The sequence below is a fragment of the Drosophila innubila genome (assembly GCF_004354385.1).
Source record: "Drosophila innubila isolate TH190305 chromosome 3R unlocalized genomic scaffold, UK_Dinn_1.0 2_E_3R, whole genome shotgun sequence".
Lineage (NCBI taxonomy): Eukaryota > Metazoa > Arthropoda > Insecta > Diptera > Drosophilidae > Drosophila > Drosophila innubila.
The window spans coordinates 27,338,696-27,364,997 of record NW_022995380.1 but is presented as its reverse complement, the minus strand read 5'-3'; the positions used below and the strand labels follow the sequence as shown (position 1 = coordinate 27,364,997).

At 40.7% G+C, this 26,302-nt stretch overlaps 8 protein-coding genes across 8 annotated transcripts in view; 5 read left to right on the top strand and 3 right to left on the bottom strand.

Moving 5' to 3' along the window:
- The window catches only part of LOC117789500, a 71,611-nt gene extending 69,272 nt beyond the window's left edge, over positions 1–2,339 (top strand). Inside the window, 3 exon segments of the mRNA XM_034628531.1 lie at positions 461–667; positions 670–851; positions 1,579–2,339. Of these exon segments, the coding sequence (XP_034484422.1) occupies positions 461–667; positions 670–851; positions 1,579–2,211 (1,022 nt within the window). The 3' untranslated portion in view covers positions 2,212–2,339.
- Positions 2,340–5,543: 3,204 nt separating this feature from the next.
- LOC117792234 (GILT-like protein 2) lies at positions 5,544–6,531 on the top strand. The gene is made up of 4 exons (XM_034632287.1): positions 5,544–5,647; positions 5,699–5,863; positions 5,923–6,216; positions 6,276–6,531. The coding sequence occupies exons 1-4, from the start codon at positions 5,588–5,590 to the stop codon at positions 6,378–6,380; spliced, it is 624 nt and encodes a 207-aa protein (XP_034488178.1). The 5' UTR covers positions 5,544–5,587; the 3' UTR covers positions 6,381–6,531.
- On the bottom strand, positions 6,460–7,560 carry LOC117792233. The gene is made up of 2 exons (XM_034632286.1): positions 7,362–7,560; positions 6,460–7,257 (listed from the first exon to the last, which is right to left on the bottom strand). The coding sequence occupies exons 1-2, from the start codon at positions 7,463–7,465 to the stop codon at positions 6,570–6,572; spliced, it is 792 nt and encodes a 263-aa protein (XP_034488177.1). The 5' UTR covers positions 7,466–7,560; the 3' UTR covers positions 6,460–6,569.
- An 877-nt stretch (positions 7,561–8,437) lies between these two features.
- LOC117791133 (phosphoglycerate mutase 2) lies at positions 8,438–9,551 on the top strand. Its single transcript, XM_034630800.1, has 3 exons — positions 8,438–8,610; positions 8,679–9,176; positions 9,236–9,551. Exons 1-3 carry the CDS (start codon positions 8,508–8,510, stop codon positions 9,400–9,402), a joined length of 768 nt encoding a protein of 255 aa, XP_034486691.1. The 5' UTR covers positions 8,438–8,507; the 3' UTR covers positions 9,403–9,551.
- A 484-nt stretch (positions 9,552–10,035) lies between these two features.
- LOC117792108 (eukaryotic translation initiation factor 2D) lies at positions 10,036–11,988 on the bottom strand. The gene is made up of 2 exons (XM_034632094.1): positions 11,482–11,988; positions 10,036–11,413 (listed from the first exon to the last, which is right to left on the bottom strand). Exons 1-2 carry the CDS (start codon positions 11,879–11,881, stop codon positions 10,110–10,112), a joined length of 1,704 nt encoding a protein of 567 aa, XP_034487985.1. The 5' UTR covers positions 11,882–11,988; the 3' UTR covers positions 10,036–10,109.
- Positions 11,989–12,457: 469 nt separating this feature from the next.
- Positions 12,458–13,521, bottom strand: LOC117789664 (histone RNA hairpin-binding protein). The gene is made up of 2 exons (XM_034628738.1): positions 13,366–13,521; positions 12,458–13,298 (listed from the first exon to the last, which is right to left on the bottom strand). Exons 1-2 carry the CDS (start codon positions 13,519–13,521, stop codon positions 12,696–12,698), a joined length of 759 nt encoding a protein of 252 aa, XP_034484629.1. The 3' UTR covers positions 12,458–12,695.
- A 271-nt stretch (positions 13,522–13,792) lies between these two features.
- LOC117789662 (26S proteasome non-ATPase regulatory subunit 1) lies at positions 13,793–17,632 on the top strand. The gene is made up of 4 exons (XM_034628737.1): positions 13,793–13,920; positions 14,008–15,003; positions 15,238–16,545; positions 16,608–17,632. The coding sequence occupies exons 2-4, from the start codon at positions 14,043–14,045 to the stop codon at positions 17,450–17,452; spliced, it is 3,114 nt and encodes a 1,037-aa protein (XP_034484628.1). The 5' UTR covers positions 13,793–13,920; positions 14,008–14,042; the 3' UTR covers positions 17,453–17,632.
- Positions 17,633–18,343: 711 nt separating this feature from the next.
- On the top strand, positions 18,344–25,454 carry LOC117790180 (probable multidrug resistance-associated protein lethal(2)03659). The gene is made up of 7 exons (XM_034629504.1): positions 18,344–18,915; positions 20,299–20,529; positions 20,589–22,589; positions 22,654–23,065; positions 23,126–23,276; positions 23,341–24,289; positions 24,365–25,454. Exons 1-7 carry the CDS (start codon positions 18,836–18,838, stop codon positions 24,687–24,689), a joined length of 4,149 nt encoding a protein of 1,382 aa, XP_034485395.1. The 5' UTR covers positions 18,344–18,835; the 3' UTR covers positions 24,690–25,454.
- Positions 25,455–26,302: the final 848 nt, after the last annotated feature.

Here is a 26,302-nt window from a genome sequence, read left to right as displayed (position 1 = left end):
CTTTATTTTCTTTTCTTTTTTCCTTTTTTTTTGTAACTGTACTTTTTTTTACTTTTTCAGCGTTAAATTCAATATTTTAAAATGTGATGTTTTATTAAATTAACACAGCTTGAAAAATAACCGATTAATTTAACTTATTTTTTTTCGTGAAAGTTACGTTGAATTACTAATTAAATTAAATATCATATTTCTGAAAATATTGATACTGAACATTTTAGCACTAAAAAACTTGTTGAAGTTTTTTTTACTTATTGTCACCTTACAGGTAAACGAAACCTTTTACACATTTTCTGAGCCTATTTATGAATTTAGAGGCCCAAATTCATCTTAGCAAAAATGATTTGACTTATTTTTATTCATTATATTAGAAGTTAGTCTTAGAGGCTTAAATAAAAATGTTTACGGTTTACAGGACATTTGGCTCATTTAATTGTAATCTATTCTGTTATTCTACTTGCAGATGGTCGCATGGGTCTCTCCATATTGCCGATAGCCGCTCTACTCACCGGGACTCTCTTTACCGTGGGCATCGCCGTGCTATTTGTGGTCGTGATTGCCGTGCGTCGTCGTCGCTGTCAGGGAGCACGCAATTTGTGTGATGATAAGGACAAGCATTTGGGTGAGTTGAAGTGCTAATCAGAATAATATAGTGGATCCTCCTCCTCAATTGAATTGGATATTATACAGCAAAAGACGGGCATTAAAAGCAACCTGACATACTGAGCGCACAAAAAAGCGCAACTGGCAGTGACACATCGTCACCTCTGGGAAATCGACAGAGTGGTTTATTTATGGGCAGCACTACTACAGCCGCGCCCAGCAGTGCTGCGAATCATAAAACTGTGGATTATGTAAGTCTGAATTGAATGCACATACCACATACCACATACACTGAAAAAAAAGACCAACTTCTAAAATCAAGAGCATACATCTTAAATATTTTGTTCTTAAAATAAAAACATTTTAAGACCATAATACTTATACTAAGAATATTAAACAAAAAAATCAAAGTTCTAATTACAAGAATAAAAATCTTAAAGTAAAGTAAAGTAAAGGAAAGTATAATTATGTACTATTTCATATGAAACAAACAGTGGACCCGTGGCGCTCTGGTTAGAGAAACCGCTTCAGTTAATAAAAGAAGAAGGCGCGGGTTCGAATCCCACTCGTAACAAATTAAAATAACATTTTTAAAATTACCAATACATAACAAAAAAATAAAAGTCACAATTTAAGAAAAAAGTTACAATTTACAAATATAATATATATATATACAGAATAAAATGTATAAATCAAAAAAAAAATATATATAAATTTAAAAAATAATTTTTATTTTTTGACTTTAAAAATAATAACTTAGTCTTATTTGAAATGTTCTTAAATACAAGATGTGTTTTCTTAATTTAAGAAGTCTTGGTTCTCAATGCATTTTTTAGACCAAAATTCTTAGTTTTGAGACCAAAAACTTGATTTTAAAACAATTTTTTGATCAGTGTATGTACACACGCACACACACACACATACCACATACATGTGGGAGGCGTTTGCAAACAGTCTTTGTCATTTGCAATATTGCAGGATGTCAATGCGCCGCACCTGAATAGTCCGCCCTCGCAGTCGAGCACACTCAAGCTGGAGAGTGACAGTGCCGCCAAAAGTTATCAGCCGCCTGCTGCAGCTGCTCCGCTACTCTATGATGCAATGCCCACGCTCAGTCGCTACGAACCGCTGGGTTTGAACATGGGCAGTTATTCCGGCGGAGGTGGAGGCGGAGGTGGAGGCAGCAATAGCACACTTAGCTCCGCGGGCAGTGTTGCCAACTCCACGAGCAATGCGCACAGCAATAGCGCTGGCAGTCATTATGTCCAGCACTTGCATCATACGCTGCCACTCGGAATGGGCGTGGGCGTGGCACAGCCCTCGGGCAGCTTGCCACGTGGCCGTGATCCGCTAACGCTGGCCGATTACTTGACCACCAGCAGCCTGATTGACTATAATCTGAGCAAGGCGGCTGCCACAGCTGCCCCGCTGCCCACGCACATGACACTGCCCAAGGGCATGGGTCACGGTCACGGTCACGGTCACGGTGGCGGGATCATGCCCAGCACCAGCCTGTCGCCCTCGCAGCTCACCACCATTACACAGAAATCGAATGCGGGACGTAATCATATTATCACCGACACGCTGCCCGGACCCGAGAGCTGCGTCTAAACTTGGGTCTGGACTACTTAGCACCCGAATTCCTGGCATCAAACAAAAGACTGTCGCACAACAGAAAGAGCAACAAATGCAGTAGAAGAACAATTCAAAGCAAAAGTAGAAACAGAAACAGAAGCATAAAGATAATGAGAAAGAGAAACAGAAAGAGAAAGAAAATGATAGCATAGTTAATCGTATCAGAACTAACTAATCGTAACTAGCAAAGTTATACGACGGTGTCTCTAATCATTAAATTCTTATTGTTAGACTTAAATGTAGATCTAATCTAGTCAATGTATTGTATGTATCCGTATGCATGTGTGTCTGTTTGTCTGTTTGTTTGTTTGTTTGTTTGTTTGTATATGTTAGTGTAATTGTATGTACTTCTAGTTGTAACGTGATTAGCCTTAAATGGAGCATCGAGTAAGCAAAATTTATTTTGGAGATGGTGCAACTTTCACACATTCGTATAAATTGAAGAGTTATGTATGACAAATCTCCAGATTTGATGCTGAAACAAAGGCTTAACTAAATAACCGTCTTGTTAAATTGCTGTGTACTTCCAAGCGTAAGCAAAAGTGTTGTTAAATCAGTTTTTTCTACTGCCGGTAAAAAACAAAAAAAAAAAGAAAACATATCCCAAAACATATCCTTTGCCCTCTAACCGAGCCTATACCGAAATTCAACCGCAACTATTTGAACTGCTGCCCAAGATCAAAGCCATAAGCAAACACACACTCGTCTAGCACTGGGACAGGACTCTCACTCCCACAGGGATAAAGTTATATTGGACACGTCTTGCGCCATTGCCTGCCCAGCTCTGGCCATTATTTAACTTTTAAACACGCACCAGGCAGAGCAGAGAGAGCAGTGGGAGCAGTGAGAGCAGTAAGAGCAGATTTGAATTTAATGGGCATGGCGCTGGCTAGGAACATGAACATGACCGGGATGTGAGCAGCCAGTCGTCGTTGCTATTAGCAGCAATGCCACCCAACAAGTGAGCAATAAAGAAAAGTTTAGAAAAATATGCGATAACCACCCCGTGGACCCCATAATAAGCTCACGAACGATTGAATGGGTATAAAACACAATAAAAACTGTGCTGGGGTGACGGGGAAGCTGCTAAAACTGGGGAAACTGGGCACGGATTTGTGCGCACGATAGCGCAAAATGATGACAATAAATGGAAAAGTTTTTAATAAGCCAATAAAATGATTTATGTAGCAAACATACAGCCAAAATTGCCGCACTCAGCAGGTTTATTAACAAAAGAGGCCAGTTCGATTGTTGATTTAGCAACTGGTCATGACAATTTAATAAACATAAATTTAATTAAACAATTTCTTGGCTAATTTACACTTGAACTGATTGTTTAACGCAACTTACAAGTCAGACCTGAGAAAACAACGAAATAAATAGGCAACAATTAAATGACCTTGATTTTGGCAGAATTTTGGCATATCAGTTGATTGAATTTGGACAGAAAGCTCAAATAGTTGCTAGTGACTGCATATTTAATAGCAAATATTTTCAATTACATTAAACAATTTAATGAATTAGTACATCTTTTGATAAGATATGGCAATTGTTATCAAGGCATCTTTGCATATCAGAAATGCATATACTCAGACAATTAATAAACTATTAAGCAAGGTCTAAAATGAATAAGTGTTCAAATGTTTTCAACTGTTTATTTGGGCTCTATTGTTTAAGTTCTATTGTTAGGATCTACATTTTGCATATCTATCGAAAGTCACAAAACAATATTATTGAAGTACTTAAATATAGTGGAATCGTACATATACATAAATTCATTAGCATAAAAAGTGTGAATATAATTATATTAAGATGTAAAATGAATGAACAAAAAGTCAAACGTTGTATTGAATACTACTTTCAATAAACTGTCAGAAAATCATAAACTTCCTCAAGGTGTATAAGCTAATGTCCCCTGCTGTAGATATTCAATACGAGTACGAAAGTAGTTGAAATTTTGAAACCGAAATCATGTAGTTCAATATATTATCATGGCATATGCTAAAATGTATCTAATGGGCCTCAACGAGGGTAAAGATTGTACATATATACATACATATATAAGCACGACGATTGTAACTATCTATGTAAAAATGCTTAAAATATTTGTGATAAAGTAATAGTGTTAATGATAAGTAATAAAACATGACATATTATGAAAAAAAAAATAAACCATAATTCTTAGCAGTTTTAAATTGAGAATTCCAATCTAATTACGTATTATATTTTAATATGATATGATACTTATGATACAATTGTATCAAAACTCGTATTTTTTATGCGCTGGTTCATGGAATCACTAAAAATATTTATTTTAATTGTACATATGTTTAATTAGGTGTTACAAACATACATTTTCAGTGCTCATATTGTTCACCTGTTACCTGAGTCGTTCCTGTTGCTTTGCTTCTTAAAAATCTCTAAGCACTCTTGTTTATAAACAAAATTTATCTATTTTATATTTTAGTTTTCATACATAATTAAATCCCAGTCTTCTTTAACTTACTTGGCAGTCGATTGCTGATAATTAAAGCCGATTTTCAAGTATTTTAATCAAAAAAAATATATATATATATAAATTTACTGATAGGCAAATGAATTACTATATACACGTAAGTATACATGCATATATTAATCTAATTTACAGATGAAAAAATGCGACAGCGATTATCAGCAGCTGTAATTCCAAACACGTAAATGTATTACATGTACATATATTTATGAGAGTAAAGGTAATGTAAAAAGATTAATGACCTTAACTTATTCCTATTCAATATATATGTACTTCATAGTTCTATATACAATTAATAATACATGATGTGGGAATATCCAAATATAAGATTTTAGTAACACAATTTTTGGTTTTTTTTTATTTGAGTCTTATATATTTTAAGAAATTACTATTCATCTCCTTTATCGAGTATCCTTTTATTTTACTAACATATTTATAATTACACAATATAAATAAGCAAAATCAACTTATCATGCTTTTATCAGAATTAAAAGAAAGGGTATATTATAAATAGACGAGATGCGAGACGCCTTCTAAAAACATTTGCTGATTAGCACAAACACTTTTCATGATATCAGGAAATGCTGGTTGATTAAGAGCAATCAGAGTCGTAGGCTGCGGCTACTGGTGATTTCTAAAAAACAACAATTATTCTAATATAAACTAATTTTTGCCCTCTCGATAGTGGAAAAACCCACTTTCTTGGGAGAACATGCACATCTCTGTTTACGTCTGGAACTACAATTAACGACGCAGAGTGTGATTACGAATTTCGACTGCAGTTTATTCAGTCTTGATTCGTCTGTCGGGACTGCATCTCTTGGTTTCAGTTCCTTCACAATGAAGACCTTTGTATATTGGTTCGCGCTTATTTTCGGCATCCTGGAGTGCACTGCCAGAGCAAGTAATGTTGGATTCAGTTGAGCATTGCATTCAATATTTTTTTTACAGCGTCATCATGGTTCAGAAAACGATAAGCTGCCTGTTACACTGTACTATGAGTCACTTTGTCCATATTGTATGGCCTTTGTCACAGAGCAGTTAAGTCCGTCGATGGTACACCAAGATCGTCTTCCCTATACCGAGCTGACTCTGGTTCCCTATGGCAATGCCAAGGTATATAATTTTTATGGTATATACGAAAAGAGGTTGAACACTTCCATGTCCTGCTTTAGAAAAACAGCGCAGGCAATGTAACATGTCAACATGGCGTAAACGAGTGTGAATTAAATGCCTGGCATGCCTGCATCCTGGAGCACCATAACATCTCGGAGTCACTGAAGCTAATCGCCTGCATGATGCGCGGTCACAAGATAAGGCTTGACATCTGCGCCAACCGTTACAGCATCGATGTGACCGCCGTAAAGGACTGCAAAATGTCGCGCAGCTTGGATGATATATTGGAGAAATATGCTGAGGCGTCCGACAAAGTGACATATAAGGGAGTGCCAGCTATAACTTTTGATAATGTAAGCATAACATGTGCTTAATTTTTAGAGGTAATCGAATAAATTGCGTGTTCCTATAGGTTTATGACGAGGATGAACAGGATAACACCTCCGATAACTTTGATACAGTCTTTTGTGCCAAATATGAAGCCAAGTTTAACAAAAAACTCCAAAGTTGCTTATAAAGTTTAATATGTATAATAGCAAGCTATCAAATGATTCTTAAGAAATAAGGAACTCATTCAGAAAAAACTATTTTCAAACTATTATCACATATAGTTGTTTATAAATGCTGACGATTGCAAATAGACATGTATAAATAACATTTAAAAAATACATTTAAAACAATTGATTATAATATACGATTTGACCATTTAGTTTTTGTTTTCGAGTATTGCAATAATTTTATCCAACTTTTCGGTTTGTTGGGCTTCGAATTCATCCAGTCTTTTGGAAATATTTAGCTCTAACTGTTCGAGCTTGGAGTCAATATGCTGATAAAGGCCAACAAGATTAGTATCAGCATCAGGGGCTGGCTCTTGAGACTGTGAGTGGCTAGTAATTCCCTTCATTATAGACATAAACTTTTGAATTTTCTCCTCATTGTCCTCGGTTTTGCTTTGACTGCCACTGCTGCCTCCTCTTTGAAGAAGCTCTTGGATTTTAACCAAATCGAATGGCTTCTGCAGCTGTGTAGTGATGCCATTTGGATTTGGCGCTATGTGCAACATCGCGCCATAAATAAAAACTTCTTTGGCAGATGTAAGCAGCTTTAGATCGATGTCGGCTATTCCAGAACGATCGATTTCTACATCGTAACGATAAGGTTGTATTAGCACATCGCCACCGTCCTCATCAATTAATATCCCATAAATGGTCTCAAAGTACTCCTGTGCGGGACCCAGAAACAGCTCCAGTTTGGGAGCGCTACACACGATTGTTAAAGCAGCAATTTTGAAACGAGGAGAGATTTTAAATTGCAGCTCACACGGAATGCCAGGCGAGTCAATGTCCGAAAAGAGCACAGCGCGTTCCTCTTTGATAGCATCGTCCAAGTCGGGCCTGTTACCAATATAAATGCAATTAGTCTATATTTATATATGTATGCATGTGTGTTAACCAGTTTGGGTGTGTATGCAATTGCAAGATGCAATCCTTTGTCTTACTTCACAAAGACATCATCCTCAGAGAGGCGTGTCTGTACCAATTCGGACAGCTCGTTTCCAGCCGTTTGAGTCCAAGAACATCGCGTTATTACTTTTTCAGTCATAATATACAAAATATTGCTAACTAAACCACGCTAATGTGCGCAACTAACAACTTTTAGCGTAATTTTTTGTTTATTCTCTTCTTCTTCCAGAACCAGCAGTCGACACCGACCATCTGTTGCGTTAGCAGAGCTGAAACAGAGTTGCATTAAGTGCATTTAACGTAACATAAAAGTAACATAAAAGCACGCACCGTAGCAGACTTATGTTACAGATTTGTCAGCTGCTATGCAGCGCCATCTTGTGTCTTATCGCGACTATGTTCCAATTACTAACAATTCGCTCCTCACTTAACAGTATCAAAATCGCGCATAGATAAAATTTAAATTTTGGTTTGTGCAAATTTAAAAATGCTATTGCATTGCAATAAATTAATAATATGATGAAAATTAAAAATTCGAAATTAGATCAAATTAAGGAAAACGTTTCTATGAAGGTTTAAAGTTAGTCACCCCAAGGGCAAAGAAGTTACAAATTTAATTTGAAAAAAAAATATGAAATAAATTGACAAAATTCTAACAAAAATTCTTCAAAGATTAATAAAACTCTAGAATCAATACTAATAAAAAATTAAGAAATAGCTGAATTTTCTTGGGTGCTACCACCATATTTGCAATTTTATTAAATTGGTACAAGTTTGACCGGGTGGCAGCCTTCCAAATCAAAGAAGTTACAAATAGAATTCTGAAAAAAATATTAAGAATTGCAGAAAATTCCAACAAAATTTCTGCAAAAATTTAAAAAATTTTAACTTTCAAATTTAAGAAGTTGTCAAGAAGAAGGTGGAAAATTTTAAAGTTACCAATTTTGACCTTTGACCCAAAATTGTAAATATGCCAGATCGGAAAACTAACAGGGTGGCATCGTTTGGGCCAGGTGGCAAGGTTTGGGCACTATTGCATATTATTCCCGCTTGACAAGTACGACCTTGATTGGCCCCCTTGTAGGTCATATTGAAGTAAATGCAAAGGAAAGCGACAGTGCTAGCAGCGCCATCGCAGAGAGTATAACACAATTTTCCGCAAATTAATTCAACTATCCAAAATGGGTGGCAAATACAAGATTGTTATGGTACGTCATGGCGAGTCCGAGTGGAATCAGAAAAACCAATTCTGCGGCTGGTTCGACGCCAATCTGAGTGAACAGGGTAAATACACATACATAAATCAAAAGTCACATAATCATATCACCAAATTAATCAATAATCTTAATCAGGCAAAGCGGAAGCTGTAGCAGCTGGAAAAGCCGTTAAGGATGCTGGCCTGGAATTCGATGTGGCGCACACCTCGGTGCTCACTCGCGCTCAGGTGACCCTGGCAAGCATTCTGCAGGCCAGTGGCCACAAGGAGATTCCCATCGAGAAGACCTGGCGTCTCAATGAGCGTCACTACGGCGGACTGACCGGCCTGAATAAGGCGGAGACAGCGGCCAAATACGGCGAAGCTCAGGTGCAAATCTGGCGTCGCAGCTTCGATACACCACCGCCACCAATGGAGCCGGGACATCCCTACTATGACATCATTGTCAAGGATCCCCGCTACGCCAATGGACCCAAGCCCGAGGAGTTCCCGCAGTTTGAGTCTCTGAAGCTGACCATTGCACGCACACTGCCATACTGGAACGATGTCATCATTCCACAGATGAAGGCGGGCAAACGCATCCTGATTGCCGCCCATGGCAACAGTCTGCGTGGCATTGTCAAGCATTTAGATAGTAGGTCCAAGTTAGTTAATTAATTAATTGTTACTAAATTTGAAATGTTTTCCATGTAGATCTCTCTGAGGATGCCATCATGGCCCTGAACTTGCCCACTGGCATCCCATTCGTCTACGAGCTGGACGAGAACTTCAAGCCAGTGGTGTCGATGCAGTTCCTCGGCGACGAGGAGACTGTCAAGAAGGCCATCGAAGCTGTTGCTGCCCAGGGCAAGGCCAAGTAAAGAAGGCAACAATTTCTAGACAGGCACAAAGTAAAGGCAGAATCGCAGCGTTGTTAGTTTCCTTAACCCGTTCATTGTTGTGGTTCTCTTAGCATTAATTGGTTCATCACCCGTACAGTTAATAAATAATTTATTATATTACACACAGATAGCAGGCGACACTTTTATTTTATTGCCAGGGACTGCAAATAATAAAAAAAAAACTGACAACTTAAAATTTTTTATTATAAAATATTAAAGATAATTATTTTCAAATTTTTTTATAAAAACTAAAAATAATTATTAATTTCAATTTTTATTATAAAATCAAAATTACAAATTATTTGTCAATTTCTATTATAAAAATTGAAGAACAAAAACCCAGTGTAAATATCAATACCTTAAATATCCTTAATATACGTCCTTAAAGGTCGTGTAATGTATCATATGAAAAGTATTGAATCACACATATATATTTTTAGATTTTGGAAATACGCCACTTGGTTCAAAGGATATTTACATTCAATATTTATTCAATTTTTATTTTTGATTTTTATAATACAAATTGAAATTAATAATTATTTTGAATTTTTAAAATAAATAAATATTGAAATTAATAGTTATTTTCCAACTTTTTTATAAAAAATCAGCAAATAATTGTTATTTCATAATTTTTATTTTAAAAATTATAGCTGTTACGGTCCCTGATTATATCTAAACTAAATGCTTCACTTCTTCTTCTTCTTGCCATCCTTGGCCAGCTCGAGACCCAATATACACTTGGGTGGCACCTTGTAGGTCTCGGTGAGCAGTGTGTATATGAATCGGATCTGGTTACCCTGCACCTGGAGCTGCTCGTGCTTCTGATGCGGCAACTTGACGATTGTGGTGCTGGCTGCCGCTCCTTGTTTGCACAGCTTGATCAGCTCGGCCATAATGATGCCGTAGGCCTCGATGTTGCTGACCAGTGTCACCTTCTTGTTGCCCGATCGCGTGGCCAGGGACATCTGGATCTGCGGCTTGCCGCTGGTGTCCTTGCCACTGCACATCTGGTAGGAGTGCTGCATTTTACTGGTTATCATCGAGGTGAGTTCGCTTAGCGAACACTCCCTATTGCCGAACAGCTCCAACAGGACATCATCCGGTCGCACCAGCTTCGTCTGCGGATTAACGAGTCCATGTTTGCTCACATACTCGCGCACAATCTTCTTGACCTGTCCAACGGGAATCCCCTCGCCCCGCTTGTAGTTCAGCTTCGTAAAGAAGGCAGCTGTCACATCGGACACGATGTACATCTCCTTCAGCTCCGAGTGGAACAGTGGCGTCTCTGCAGCTGCGCCGCTGCCGTCGGATTTCTTAACGTCCGTGATGAAATTGACGAGTTCGGGATGTTCGAGATCGACCGAGATGATCTTATCCACACCCTTGGTCTCCTCACGCACCACCAGGAAGCCCTGATCCACCATCTCGGCCAGAAAGTTGGATAGCTTCTTGTAGCGGGTCTTCTTCAAATCGATCTGCTCCGCAGCTTCAGTCACCACATAGAGCCGGTAAAAGTTGCTGGTGAGGAGCGGCAGTTGCAGCTTCTTGCCGTTGTTCTTGAGCGCGGCCAGAAATGCATTCTTGAGCAGTGTCTCCTGTGTGGATTCGTCCGTTGTACCACTTGCCTCCACCTCAGTGTCCTCTTCCTCTTCCAGTGACAGTGCAGCTGTGCTAGATTCCACTCCGTTTGTGTCTACATCTTCCGTGACAGGATGCGGCACATCTGTTTGCTGAGACTGCTCTGCTTTGGGCGTCTTTCGCTGATGATCTGATGCGCCCAATGCCGGAAAATCATCAGTCGTCAAAGGTTTCGTTTTGACCATTGGTATCTGCTGCAGCAGACTGGGCTCATGTGCCCACAGCTTATCACCAAACAAATGGAGAATCTTGACAGCGACACCATGACCTCCACACATGTACAGCTCATCGCTGGAGCGGGCAAGTTGGCCAACAGCAACCGCTGAGCTGTTGTTGGTCAAGTTGATGCCAACTGGAGGAGCGACAGATTAAGAGTGGAGTAAGTACCTATAGGCAACTGATTACACACTGCTTGCTTACCCAGCTGACCCTTCTTGAAATGCCCGTACATGCTCAAACCCACTCCCAGAGGCACCACACCCGGCAACATGAGATCGGCGCCATTCGTGAGCTTGGGCAGCACACCTTCATGAGTGGTGAAATATGGCACTATCTCGGGCGTTGACCACAATGTGTATAGTGTGGGCACCAGTTGACCACCATCCAATTCGAAGAACTTCGGCTGTTTGTCCACACAGTAAACAATGCTTGGAACGCCGCCATGTGTCAGAATTTTCAGCTGCGTTACATTTGACTTTGCCGGCACCAGATTTTCCACCGAAATGTGGGGGAATGCCAGCTCTAATCTCGCTCGCAGCTTCTTAGCTTCCGATCCCTTGAGCGCTGCACTGCTCTTAAGTCTGTAGGCTTTCAAAAACATGAGCGCGTTTGCAAATTTAGCTAAATCCAAATAAATAAAAGCAAACACTGGTTCACAATAGACACACGCCGCTGGACGATGACAGCACAGCTGTTTCACGTTTGAGCCCGCTAGCCAATTAAGTCAAACACAAATGAGCAATGGGCGCGCAATTTAAATTGTTTTAGTTTTTAGCAATAAATAGACAAAGTAAAAACAATTGAATGAACATTTTGATTAGAAATTGGATAAAATAAAGATGCTTTTTTTATAAATGTTGGGAGTTTGTTGTGAAAAAGGGGAAAAAGTTAATTTATTTAATTAATTCGAAAATTCGAACAAACATTTTCAAAATTCTAGCTTATAAAAGGCTATAGTTAAGATATCGTTAATTACCACAAAATTGTAGGGTCAAAAATGACACCTTTCAACGAACACAATGTACCAATTTACTTATTTTTAAGTAACGGGTATAATTGCATGTTGCATAATTTGATATTTTCGGAAATTTATTAAAACAGGGATTAAATCCACAAACCAAGCCTGCCAGTCCGTTTTTTTTTTTTTTTTTGTGACATGATAAACAAGTTGGCAACATTTGTATATCAGTTTGCGTGGAATTTCCAGGTAAAAATTCCCAAAATAAAAACGACGCCATTTTATTGAGCATTACATATGTAATAGATATTATGTTAATATAACAAACATAACTTGGCTGCGAGCAGTGATAAGTTTTAACTAGTAATGTAATATAATAGAAAATTAATTGCCCGTCTTTGTACCATATTTCAATTTAGGCCCCCACAAAAATGTCCCATGCCCAAAGTATAACACTTTAATCCGAGTCCGAATCATCTTCACATGCTTTCGATGCTGCCGCAGATGGAGGATCATAAAAATGCAGCTGCTTACGCCAGATTTTGACCAGACCGTCAAAGGCTCGACGGCTGTACTTGCCAAATTTGTTGGGTGTGCGCGGATGCTCACGTGTGCGATCCGTCATTGGCACCATTTCCGTGTATCTTTCGTAAGCAGCTGTGTTCTTGCCGTAGTCGATTTGCTTTTGGCGGCGCGATAGAATTGCTGGATCTGCTTCAGTGTATGAGGAAGAGGATGATGTGGACGAGGTGTAGCTGTTGTGGCGCACACGCTTCTCCTCCTTGTGGCCACGATGCGAATACTTTGGCCGCGCATTTACATTATTACCATCTCCGTTGGATGAGGATTCGCTGCTGTTCGGACTGTTGGAGCGACTGTTCTCATTGCTCTGCGTGGACGGAGTTTGCGAGTGTCGCCGCTTGAAAGGCGTCTTCAGTTTCTCCTCCTTGACCAGACGCTCAAACTTCTCCTCGTTGCTGCCATCGAGGAATTCAAATGCAATTTCTCGCTTGATTTGGACAGCAGAGCTCCCGGCACTGCTATTAAATGACGACGAGGCCTGGAATCAAGAGATATATAATCGTGTTAGTTTGCTTCGACCATTGGTTTAACTCCACAATTATTACCTCGTCACTTTGACCCGATTCAGCACGAACCTCCTGGGCCCAACTGTTCTTTGGTTTGGCATCCATTGAAATTGAGGATCCCGAGGAATTGAGACTGATGCAACCTTTGTGCGGTGTTGAAATATCCATTGACATGACTTGTTCTTCACACATCATGTTGTTCTTTTATTATTTGAATTTTTCTTTAAGCTACAGCAATTGACTAAGCACAATCAAGCGAATTATTTTGCGTGTTGTGATCGCTTGTAATATTTTTATTCGCGCGTTTTTGTTGCTGCGATGCTATGTAGTATTTTATCGAACTGCTCGGAGTAATCGACTTATCGATTAAACAATATGTGCGAACCTGCTTCTCGTTCATTTGATTTATCGAGTATTTATATTTTTAAGTGCTGCCACATCTTGAAGATTGTTCGTTTCAGAGCACTATTACACCAACTGTTTGCAACACTGGCAGATACACAGACTGCGTTGTGCAGCACTACAACAATTGGTGATTTAGCGTTTTTTCGGCATAAAAGAAAATCTGTGAACTATTGAAAGGTGTATTTTTTGGTTAGTACTATAAAATATAGCTTGTATATATTACATTCAGACAGTTTTGATGTTCAAATTATTTATATGTTTCGTACGCATTTGTAGAACGTATTCATTATCGGAAAAATCAAGGTAGAAAAATGAGTCTCACGTCCGCTGCAGGGATAATATCCCTACTCGATGAGCCGATGCCAGATCTCAAGGTGTTTGCCTTGAAGAAGCTGGACAATATTGTGGATGAGTTCTGGCCAGAGATATCCGAGTCCATTGAGAAGATTGAAATGCTGCATGAGGACCGAGCATTTCCCGAGAACAAACTAGCTGGTATGGTTGCATCCAAGGTTTTCTATCATCTCGGCTCCTTTGAGGATGCTCTCACATATGCATTGGGAGCGGGCGATCTGTTCGATGTGAATGCTCGCAATGAGTACACAGAGACAATCATTGCCAAGTGCATTGATTTCTATATTGCGCAGCGCGTTGAGTTCATTGAGAATCCCAAGGAGGCGAAACCAGTTGACGAACGTCTGGAGGGAATTGTGAATCGCATGATTCAGCGTTGCCTGGACGACAATCAGTTTCGTCAGGCACTTGGCATTGCCCTGGAGACACGTCGCATGGACATTTTCGAGGTGTCCATCATGAAGTCCGATGATGTGCGTGGCATGCTCGCCTATGCCTACAATGTGACCATGTCACTCCTACAAAATCGTGGATTCCGCAACCAAGTGCTACGTTGCCTGGTGGGACTCTATCGTGATCTGGGCGTGCCCGACTACGTTAATATGTGCCAGTGCTTGATCTTCCTGGAGGATCCTCTGGCAGTTGCCGAAATGCTGGACAAACTCACTCGCTCCTCGGTTGAAGCCAATAATTTGATGGCCTACCAAATTGCATTTGATTTGTATGAGTCAGCCACGCAAGAGTTCCTTGGCAATGTGCTGCAGGCTCTCAAGGATACAGCACCCATCCCAACAGCACTGCCCAGCACCTTCAAGCCTCAGGGCACCACAGCAGCCGGAGGCAGCGATCCAGCAACCAAATCCGATGATGAGAAGACCAAGTTACTTGGCGATGAGAGCAGCATCGAGGATAAAGAAGGTAATATAATCATATACTATTTCAATAGCTTCTGAATACATTACATGCTGGGATTTAAACGGTAATCGGAGTCGTAACCTTTAACCGATATTAACCGATTGAAATTTGTAGCCGTAACTGAAATCCGAAGTAACCGAATTTCTTTTCGGTTTGAGACCCTGGTTAATTTTATCCTGGTTTTAAAAGGATTAGTTTTTTGTTGCCATTGCTGAATTATATATTGTTTACTTATAGGCGATGCCAAGATCGAACGCACCATCGACTCATTGAATGATATGGAAAAGCTGCATCAGAAGAACATTGAAAAGCTTATTTCGATTCTCTCCGGCGAGGTATCCATAGATCTGCAGCTGCAGTTCCTCATACGCAGCAACCACGCTGACTTGCAGATTCTGCGTGGCACCAAGGAGGCAGTGCGTGTGTCCATCTGCCACACAGCGACCGTCATTGCGAATGCCTTCATGCACAGCGGTACCACCTCCGATCAGTTCCTGCGCGACAATCTCGATTGGCTGGCCAGGGCAACGAATTGGGCCAAGTTAACGGCCACCGCCTCCTTGGGCGTCATACATCGCGGTCACGAGAAGGACTCGCTGGCGCTAATGCAAAGCTATTTGCCCAAGGAAGCTGGTCCCAGCTCCGGGTATTCTGAAGGCGGTGCTCTGTACGCCTTGGGTCTGATCCATGCCAACCATGGCGCCAATATCATTGACTATTTGTTGCAACAGCTGAAGGATGCCCAGAATGAGAATGTTCGTCATGGCGGATGTCTGGGCTTAGGCTTGGCTGGCATGGGCACTCATCGTCAGGATTTGTACGAGCAGCTGAAGTTCAATTTGTACCAGGACGATGCTGTTACCGGCGAGGCGGCGGGCATTGCCATGGGTATGGTTATGCTGGGCTCCAAGAATGCCCAGGCCATCGAGGATATGGTTTCGTATGCGCAGGAAACGCAGCATGAAAAGATTCTACGTGGTCTGGCTGTGGGCATATCACTGACCATGTTCTCGCGCCTGGAAGAGGCGGATCCGCTTGTCACCAGTCTGTCTACCGACAAGGATCCCGTCCTGCGTCGTTCGGGCATGTACACCTTGGCCATGGCATACAACGGCTCTGGCAGCAACAAGGCTATACGGAAGCTGCTGCACGTTGCCGTCTCTGATGTGAATGACGATGTGCGTCGCGCTGCCGTAACGGCCATTGGTTTCATTCTGTTCCGCACTCCGGAGCAGTGTCCATCCGTGGTTAGTCTGCTGGCCGAGTCCTATAATCCGCATGTACGCTATGGTGCCGCCATGGCATTGGGCATTGCTTGTGCCGGGACTGGACTGCGTGAGGCTATTGCTCTGCTGGAGCCAATGGTCAAATTTGATCCTGTGAATTTTGTGCGTCAGGGTGCACTTATCGCATCTGCGATGATCCTCATACAGCACACAGATCAGAGCTGCCCCAAGAGCACTTTCTTCCGCCAGCTATACGCCGAGGTCATTAGCAACAAGCACGAGGATGTTATGGCCAAATATGGTGCCATCTTGGCTCAAGGTCGGTTCTTATCGCTGTAAATTAGAGAAGGTGCATTTCCTAAAGTATTCCTTGTCTTGCAGGTATCATTGATGCTGGTGGTCGCAATGCTACGCTCTCCTTGCAATCGCGCACTGGACACACCAATCTGCAAGCTGTGGTCGGCATGCTGGCCTTCACCCAGTACTGGTACTGGTTCCCACTTGCCCACACCCTTTCACTGGCATTTACGCCCACTTGTGTAATTGGTCTGAATTCAGATCTGAAGATGCCCAAGATGGAGTACAGATCTGCGGGGAAGCCATCTCTGTACGCTTATCCAGCACCGCTGGAGGAGAAGAAGAGCGAGGAGCGCGAGAAAGTGGCCACGGCCGTTTTATCGATTGCAGCTCGACAAAAGAGACGCGAGAATGCCGACAGCAAGAAGGAAGATGAAAAGATGGATGTCGATGAGGACAGCAAAGAAGGAACTGCTGCCGGCAGCAAAAAGGACGATGAGAAATCCGAAACAGCTGCCAAGCCAGAAGAAAAGCCAGTGGATGAGTCCAAGCCGAAGAAGAAGGATGATAAGGAAAAGGAAAAGGACAAGAAGAAGGATGATGAAAAGGATAAAGAAGCCGGCAGCAGCACCAGCGCAAGTGCGGATAAAGAAAAGGAAAAGAAGGATAAAAAGGAGCCTGAGCCCAATTTTGAAATCCTACAAAATCCAGCACGTGTGCTTCGCCAGCAATTAAAGGTGCTCAGTGTCATTGATGGACAGTCTTATGAGCCAATGAAGGATGTGACAATCGGTGGCATCATCGTGTTCCAGCACAACGGCAAAGCTGAGGAACAGGAACTCGTTGAACCGGTAGCTGCTTTTGGACCCATGAATGATGATGAGAAGGAACCCGAGCCACCAGAGCCATTTGAATACATTGAAGATTAAATGGGCATGTTGTTTGTCATTATCTAAGCGAAATTGTTCTGATTTTCATCTATATCTATATATATATACAATGTATTTTTCACCAAAATTACTATACAGAAATAATAACAAATACACAGAGTTAATGCTAATTCGTAATTACACATAATAAATGTTCATCACTCATGATGTAAAATAATACTTGTTTATTTATGCGTGAGTATATGCGTGTGTGTGTGTTTGGCGCCAGGGCAAAGAACTTGAAAGCTCCGCGAGAACAGACAACGATTTCTTAATTTGTGAAATCTTGGAAAGATATCAAACTGTTTGCAATCCAAAACATTGTAGCATCATTATTGCTGATAGAAATTTGCACGTTTTTTTTGTTTGTGTACAAACTGATTATTTTTAATTAAGAAAAGCTCGTCTGTATATCAATAAACAATTTCACAATGCTTAGCAATCGCTCCCGCTCAATTTTCAAATTGACGTTGACATCAATTCTCAGCAAATCTCGTTGTCTCTACGCCCAAAAGAGCGTAGCGGCATAAAATCAATCCGCATGCCGAAGAGAAAACTACCCTTTTATACGTTTTAAACAGAACACATACATTTATTCTGTACATATGTGTAAACGCTATATAAGAAAACCACTTAAACCATCTTTATTAAGATTTTTGTATGAAAAGTTAATTTTATTTTTTATCATTTATCATGCTTAGAAATTTATTAAAAACAAAATGAGTTTAGAAATTTGACTACCCTAAGAAAAACGAAGAGTAGCACAACCGCAACAGTAAACACCAACGCTCTCCCTCTCTTTGTGCTCTCTCTCTCTCTCGCTCTCTCTTCTTTGTTTAGTGTTGTTTCCAAGTTTTCTTGCATTGTCGCTCTCAGTTATTTTGTCATTGCCATTTCAGAAGTTGGACCGGATAGTCGTTGACCGGTCTACGTAAAATATTAAATACTGTGTCGTTTTTTCGTAATAACTGTGTGTATTCTAAATAATTACTTACTAATTGTGATATTGTGTTAGTTCTATCGTCGCTCGCAGTGATTAATTAACGAATATAAAGAGAGCGTGAATTTGCATTGGCATTTTTATTGTTGCCAGGCCAATTGCAGCAACAAACGGTTAATTTGGTTTGTCGGAGAAGAGAGTGAATTGAGAGAAGATTGCCGATGACCTCGACCGTACACAATTGACAATAGACGATTTGTGGAAGATTCGCTGATAGTGTTGTTGTTGCTGCTGCTGTGACAGTGAATTGTAAATTTTAATAAAGAAGGCAATTGCAACAGGGTGTGTTTCGAATTGCTTTTCACTCCAAATTCTGCATTACCGTTAGGGAGAAGTAATCGCAGAAGTGATAACTGTGCCTAACTCACAAATATTCGAATATTATGAACCGCACCAGAAGAAAACTTGTACGACCAAAGAATCCTTACGAAAGTGCAAATGCCTTCTCACGATGGAGCTTCTGGTAAGATTTCTCACTCAATTAACGCCCCTCTGTAACTCCCCCAAATTAGTCATGGTTCCACAAATATCGGTAAATTATGTATTCACGCTGTTAAGTCAGCTCAGTTAGCACGTGTCACAATGTATTAAATTTATAAGTAATGTAGATATGTCATCTGTATATATGTACATATGTACATTACTAATATTTATTAAGGTTATTCACCGTCTCATTATTTTATCGAATAAATTTCTCTGAATTCGGTTATTTTGACGCTGATAGACGTTATGAATATAATATACATTTATTCACAGTACATAAGTATTAGATGTCAGTATACATAGCTATCAAGGCTACAATTATTATCTAGACATGTGCAAAATTTATATACAGCTTGCAGACGCACACATGCACATATGTGTGTGCAATTGTTCATATTGATTATACAGTTATGAGGAAGTATTTATTAAATAGGCATTTTATGAATATTATCGCCAAACATTTAGAATATATTTGTATAATCGAAATCGTTTGTGTTATTTTATAATCTAATCATTTGTAATCTTTAACCATTTAATGATAAACAGACCTGTTAGACCCAATTGATTAACATATAGTAGATTCGATCCACTCGCTACTAATGCTCATGACTCAGCATATTTTTTTAACCAAAGATTTCCCGTTTGTGGCCTCAGTTGATTGGAACAATCTGCATATTATGATAACTTTTTAACAAAAAAAAAAAAAAAAACGGACGTAAATTATGGTTTCATAAAATGTGTTTAGGAATTTATTAGCTTATTAAAATACACAGATATTATAGGTTTATAGCTTCATCGGTCGAGAGAAACCGACTGTAAGTGAACCTGCATTTAATCTGAAAACTTCCATTTTGCATTCGGAAATCTTAATAATCCCTTGGTACTTTTAGGGTCTGAAAATCCTTGATGTTGTTAATGAAGTTGATAAGATAGTAGCACGCTCACTTTAGTTGCTCTTGTAAGATGCCTATAAAATTAATTATTCTTTACATCGTCTTAAATGTGCTTATAAAACACCTGCTAAAGCTAACATAAATATAATAAAAGTCTGTGTTCTTATGACATATTTTTAAAAGTAGCTCTAATTATTAATATGACTTAAAACATTTTTGCATTTTTGACTTGATTTTTAATTTTGACTTGATTTTTTACAAAAAAATAAAAGGCCTCAGAATCAAGTTTAAAGTGTCCTTTTAAACTAATAACGATATAAGTAGTTAATTAAAAGTAAAAACTTGAGATTTAAAATTTTGAATTTCCAAATTTTCAAAGGGGGGACCCTTACCATTAACGTGGAACCATGGCTATGATGGTCGAAAAAAAAAATATTAAATAAACAAAAATTAAAATCATATATTTTCAGGTGGATGCGGGATATGTTCAAGCGCGGTCTGCAGGGTCCTCTTTCGGATGAGGAGCTGTACCAGCATAGAAAGACACTCGACAGCGGGCGGCTGACGAAAAAATTTAGTGATTTGTGGGACGATGAGCTGAAGCGAAGTAATCCCAGTGTAATCCGAATGATATTGCGAGCATTCGGTTCCGTGTTTATTCCTCTAGGATTAATATATGCAATTATGGAAAGTTGCTGCAAGTATGTATTTGCACTCTTAATATAAAAAAAACATCATCTAATTCTTGACTTAATTTCAGAGCCCTTATGCCATTGTTTCTGGGCGGCTTAGTCGGTTATTTTGCCGCGGATCAGACGAGTATAACCGAGTCGGATGCGTATTATAATGCAATAGGCATTGTGATATGCATGCTGGTTCCTGTGATAATATTTCATTCGTTCATCTTCTACATTTTCCAAGTGGGCACAAAACTGCGCCTGGCCTTCTCAGGTCTCATCTACCGCAAGTGCCTGCAGGTGTCCAAGAGTAGCAGCAACGATGGACTTCGTGCTCGCGCCATTAATATACTGTCCAACGATCTGGGTCGATTCGATGTGGCGCTATGCTTTCTGCACGACACTTGGAAGGGACCCTTGGAATCGATACTGATTGGTTATCTCATGTACCGAGAGATTGGACTGTCTGCCGTCATTGGTGTCTCATTCATGCTTAGTTTCATACCGCTCCAAGCGTGGGCGGCCAAGAACGCAGCCTATTACCGGGAGAAGACAGCGGAGCGTACAGATATGCGTGTCAAGCTGATGAACGAGATCATACAGGGTATACAGGTGATCAAAATGTACGCATGGGAAAAGTCATTTGCCCGCATCGTTGCCGAAGTGCGTCTCAAGGAGGTGCAGGCCATAAAGGGCACCAACTATATTCATGCCGCATTAAGTTGCACCTCAATGATCTCGCCACTGTCTGTGTTCCTAGCCCTATGCTCCTATGTCTATTTGGGCGACGCGCTGACCGCCCAGAAGGTTTACACGGTATCCTCGTACTTCAACATGTTGAATGATTCCATGGTGCATTTCTGGCCACTCTCCATTACGTTTATTGCCGAGGCAATGGTCTCGGCGAAACGATGCAAGGAATTCCTGCTGGACGGTGATAGAGCTGAGTCTCCCATCAATCTGGAGAACGACACAACACAGTCGAAGATCAAACGCCGACTAACCGAAGAGGATAAGCTGAAGAATGTCGAGCTTAATGGATCGCTGCTGACGAATGGTACATCGCAGCCAACCCAGACACAACACAGCCGCCTGCGAGACTACAGTCCCGAGACGACCAAGAAGTGTGTGATATTGAAGAACGTGACCGCCTCCTGGGGTGCTAGTGATGGACATGCCAACTGCGCCATTGACAGCTTTAGCACGGAAATTCAGGACCGGACTTTGACTGCAGTGGTCGGTCCAGTTGGCGCCGGCAAGTCCAGTTTCCTAAATGTGCTGCTCGGCGAAGTGGGCATTGTCCAGGGTGAGGCTTTTGTGCATGGCAAGATCTCTTATGCCGCACAGGAGCCCTGGGTCTTTGAGGGAACAATACGAGATAATATTGTATTCGTGGAGGACTATAATGAACGGCGCTACAAGAAGGTTATCAAAGTCTGTGCGCTGGAACGCGATCTGGAGCTGCTGCCCAATGGTGATCTAACTGTTGTTGGAGAGCGCGGCGTCAGTCTTAGCGGTGGTCAACGGGCTCGAGTTAATTTGGCTCGTGCTGTTTATCGCAAGGCGGACATCTATCTGCTGGACGATCCGCTTTCCGCGGTCGACACTCATGTGGGCAAACACATCTTTGAGAAGTGCATTCGCGACTTTCTGTCCAACAAGATACGCATACTGGTAACCCATCAAGTGCAGTATTTGTTCGACGTGGAACACCTGATCCTGATGTCTGCTGGCAAGGTGACTGCTCAGGGAAGCTATCAGCAGTTGCAGCGTTCACGCCAGTTTCAGTTTCTGGAGCAAACGCACGACGAGAGTGGCATCGATACGCATAGTATCAGCAGTCACATGTCCCGCAGCGACTCGGAGAAAAGCATGGATCATCATCAGCATAATCAGCTACTCCGGCCAGATGAGACCGTGGAAGAAGTCAACCAGGAGCAACAAGCCGTGGGCGCTGTCAAATTTAGTGTATACGCTTCATACTTCAAGGCTCTGGAAAGCACATTTCTGCTGGGTCTAATTATGGTGCTCTTTGTTTGTGCCAGGATTATGCTGACGGGAGTGGATTATTTCTTGTCTCGCTGGTAAGTTTGTAAGAAGTACTGCCAATCTACCTGTTTATTTATATTCTTTATTTCTCTTCATCAGGGTTATTTGGGAGGAAAACATTGCGCTTAATCGCACAGCCAATGAGCCCATCTTGATGTCTAATGCGACGGAAGATGAGTCGACGAGTCCAGCGCCAGTTAACGATACCCTTAATATGTCTAGTCGGTTGAGTGAAGCGAGCGTAGAAGATAACATTCGTCAGCAGCTGGTCTTATTCTATGCCGTCATCCTTGGTGCCACTCTCATCGTTTATCTTATGCGCACATTTGGATACTTTAAGATGTGTTTACGCATCTCCCTGCGCTTGCACGATCGTCTCTTCCGCGGCATCACTCGCGCTTCCATGTACTTCTTTAATACGAATTCTTCGGGTCGCATTTTGAATCGCTTCTCCAAGGATATTCGCACAGTGGACACAGATTTGCCGAGCACACTGCTGGATTGCATAAATGTAATGATGTTGCATGACTTTAAAATGATTACATTGATATTAAACTTGCTAATCTTTCAGTTTGCCATTGATGTGTCTGGTGTTCTCATCATCGTGGCCATTGCGAACTATTGGCTACTGGTTCCAGCTGCTTTCATGGTGGTGTTTCTTGGCTGCATACGATATCTCTATGTGAACACAAGTCGCAGTATTAAGCGACTCGAGGGCATATGTAAGTCCATACAATAAATCTTGATTGTAGCCTCGAATCTAATGATCTTTCTGTTTATTTATAGCTCGCAGTCCGGTCTACTCGTTGACAAATCAGACATTCCAGGGTCTTACCACTGTACGAGCTCTGCAGGCGCAGGGCGCTATGGAGAATGAGTTTCACGAGTATCAGAATGCCAACACCTCGGCATGGTTCCTGTTCCTTTCGTGTACACGCGCCTTTGCCTTGTGGTCGGATATGTTGTGCATCGTTTATATGACAGCGGTTGTATTCAGTTTTCTGGTGCTACGCAACGAATTCAACAGTGGCGATGTTGGCTTGGCCATTCTGCACAGCACCACGATGACGGGCATGTGTCAATGGGGCATGCGTCAGACAGCCGAGCTGGAGAATGAAATGACGAGCGTTGAACGTGTCTTGGAATATACAGAACAGCCATCGGAGCCGCCACTGGAGACGCCAGAGAAATTCAAGCCAAAAACTGAATGGCCCAGCAAAGGACGCATTGAGTTTATAAACTTCAAGCTGCGATATTCACCCAAAGAGGCGCCCGTGCTGCGGGATCTTAACTTCACAATTGAGTCGCGCGAGAAGATCGGCATCGTAGGCCGCACGGGAGCGGGCAAATCCTCCATAATTCAGTCCGTATTTAGACTGGCCTGCAACGAGGGCATGATACGTATTGATGACATAGACATTGAACATATGGGACTTCACGATTTGCGTAGTCGAATCTCAATAATACCCCAAGATCCTGTGCTGTTTTCGGGCACCTTACGCTATAATCTCGATCCGATGGACGATCGAACCGACGAGGAGATGTGGAAAGCGCTGGGAGATGTGGAGCTGCGTTCGTATGTGTCCACGTTAATTGGCGGCCTCAACTGCCGCATGTATGATGGTGGATCCAACTTCAGCGTAGGCCAGCGTCAACTGGTTTGCCTGGCCCGCGCCATTCTACGTAACAATCGTGTACTGATACTGGACGAGGCCACGGCCAACGTGGATCCAGAGTAAGTATAGTAGCACTGATTATTTCTCGAGATAAAAACGCCATCACTATAATCTTGATCTTGATTAATTTTCAGAACCGACAAGCTCATTCAACAAACGATACGATCGAAGTTTGCCAACTGTACGGTACTCACAATCGCCCATCGACTACACAGCGTTATGGATTCGGATCGTGTCCTGGTCATGGATGCAGGAGAAGCGCGCGAGCTTGGACATGCATATGAACTTTTGCAACGGCCTGACGGATATCTTCGTCAACTGGTGGACCACACAGGCTCAGCCACTGCATTTTCACTACAACAAATGGCCGAGGAAAGCTACAGCAAACGGCTGATGAACCAGAACGAGACTCCAGAGGATCCCAATATCACACCGGCACTTCACGAGCAAAAGGAATAGCCAACAAACTACATACGTTCAGATTGACACACAAACTTGATTAAGATTTATAGGATGGAACTGAAAGTATTATGAGCATGCATCAAAAATAACTTACTAAACCTTATGTTTTGTAGTTGTAACCGTGATAGTTCTATTCTGTATAAGTATGTACAATGTACATATACTAGCGTGATTACTTAACATCGTAGGCGAATTGATGAATTTAATAGCTTAAGGTCTCCGAAATGCCTTCATATGTCAAAGAACTCGAAAGCAATTTGCCTCAATCGAAAAAACTTAATCAAATTATGCATACCGTATGCAATTTTGTAAACTACACACAGAGTTGCTTAGCATTCGTAGTATGAAACTGAAATTATTATAAGCACGCACAAAAATAACTTGTACTTAACGTAATGATGTGTTTAGTAGTAGTAAAAGTCCATGTTGTATTCTGTATATGAGTCTGTAAATATGTAATCGGATATAAGCGTGATTCATTGTTAACTTGTTACTTAAATTTACTGATGAATTTATGAATGCAACTCTTTCGTTAGGATAATTTTATGCCTCCGCTATGTCTTCATATATCATATAAGTAGAACACAAATGCAATTTGCACAAATCAAAGCAAATCAAACTATGCCCTGTGCTATTTTTATATACAGCATATTATTCTGTATACTACAGAAACTACTATATAATGTAGATTTATGACATTGTACTTATGTATTTACGTACCAAATCTCAATAAAGTGCCTGAGAACTATTATACCAACAAAATTCATTTATAATAATTATTTAAAAGAAAAAAAAATAAATTATGCAAGCCTTTTCCGGTTTTCACTTTCTATTTATCGGATTTCAAAAAATGTAATTTTTCACGTTGCATTTGAGCTCAACATTTTAAAATTATATTTTATCACTTTAATGGACTTGAATTCACCAACTCAAAGTGAATTCAATACGCAAAATATTTTCAGATTTATATAAGAACAGGTTAAGGATTACACTTCCGACAAATCTTGCCGAAAGTGAAAACCGGAACAGGCCTGAGATTAAATATTTAATAAAAAAAAGAAAAAGATACAAATTTCAACAGATTGTAGATAAACATCGGAAACAAGGGATAAACAGTAGTTAAACAAACTACATTAAGTTCAAAAACTTCTAATTAAAATTGTCAATTGCTGAAGAGTCCAATAACCAACCTTGAAAAGGCGGATTAAACTAAAATGACAGTTAATTTTCAACAACTCGCTAAAGAGATACTCTTTAAAAATGTCTAGACTACGCCAAAATGTCTGCAGTTCTATATATTTAAATTTCTCTATATTTATTGTCAGGATTTAAGCAGCATGTGTTTTTTTTTAATTCTATATATCTCTAACTCCAATATACCTTTTTTGTTGTTAATACAGCAGAGGGTATACATATCATTCATTACTCACAGGTACTTGTATTTATGGTTTGTTATTCCCTAGACTTCAGACCTGGCGGTACCTCATGTTCCATGTTCGATGTTTTAACAGCGTAACCCACTTTGGCAAATGGTCGCGACTCGCGAGCTGTGGTTTCGACTGCATCGCTGATGGTTCGCTGTCAAGGGGCATTAAGATAAAACACACTGT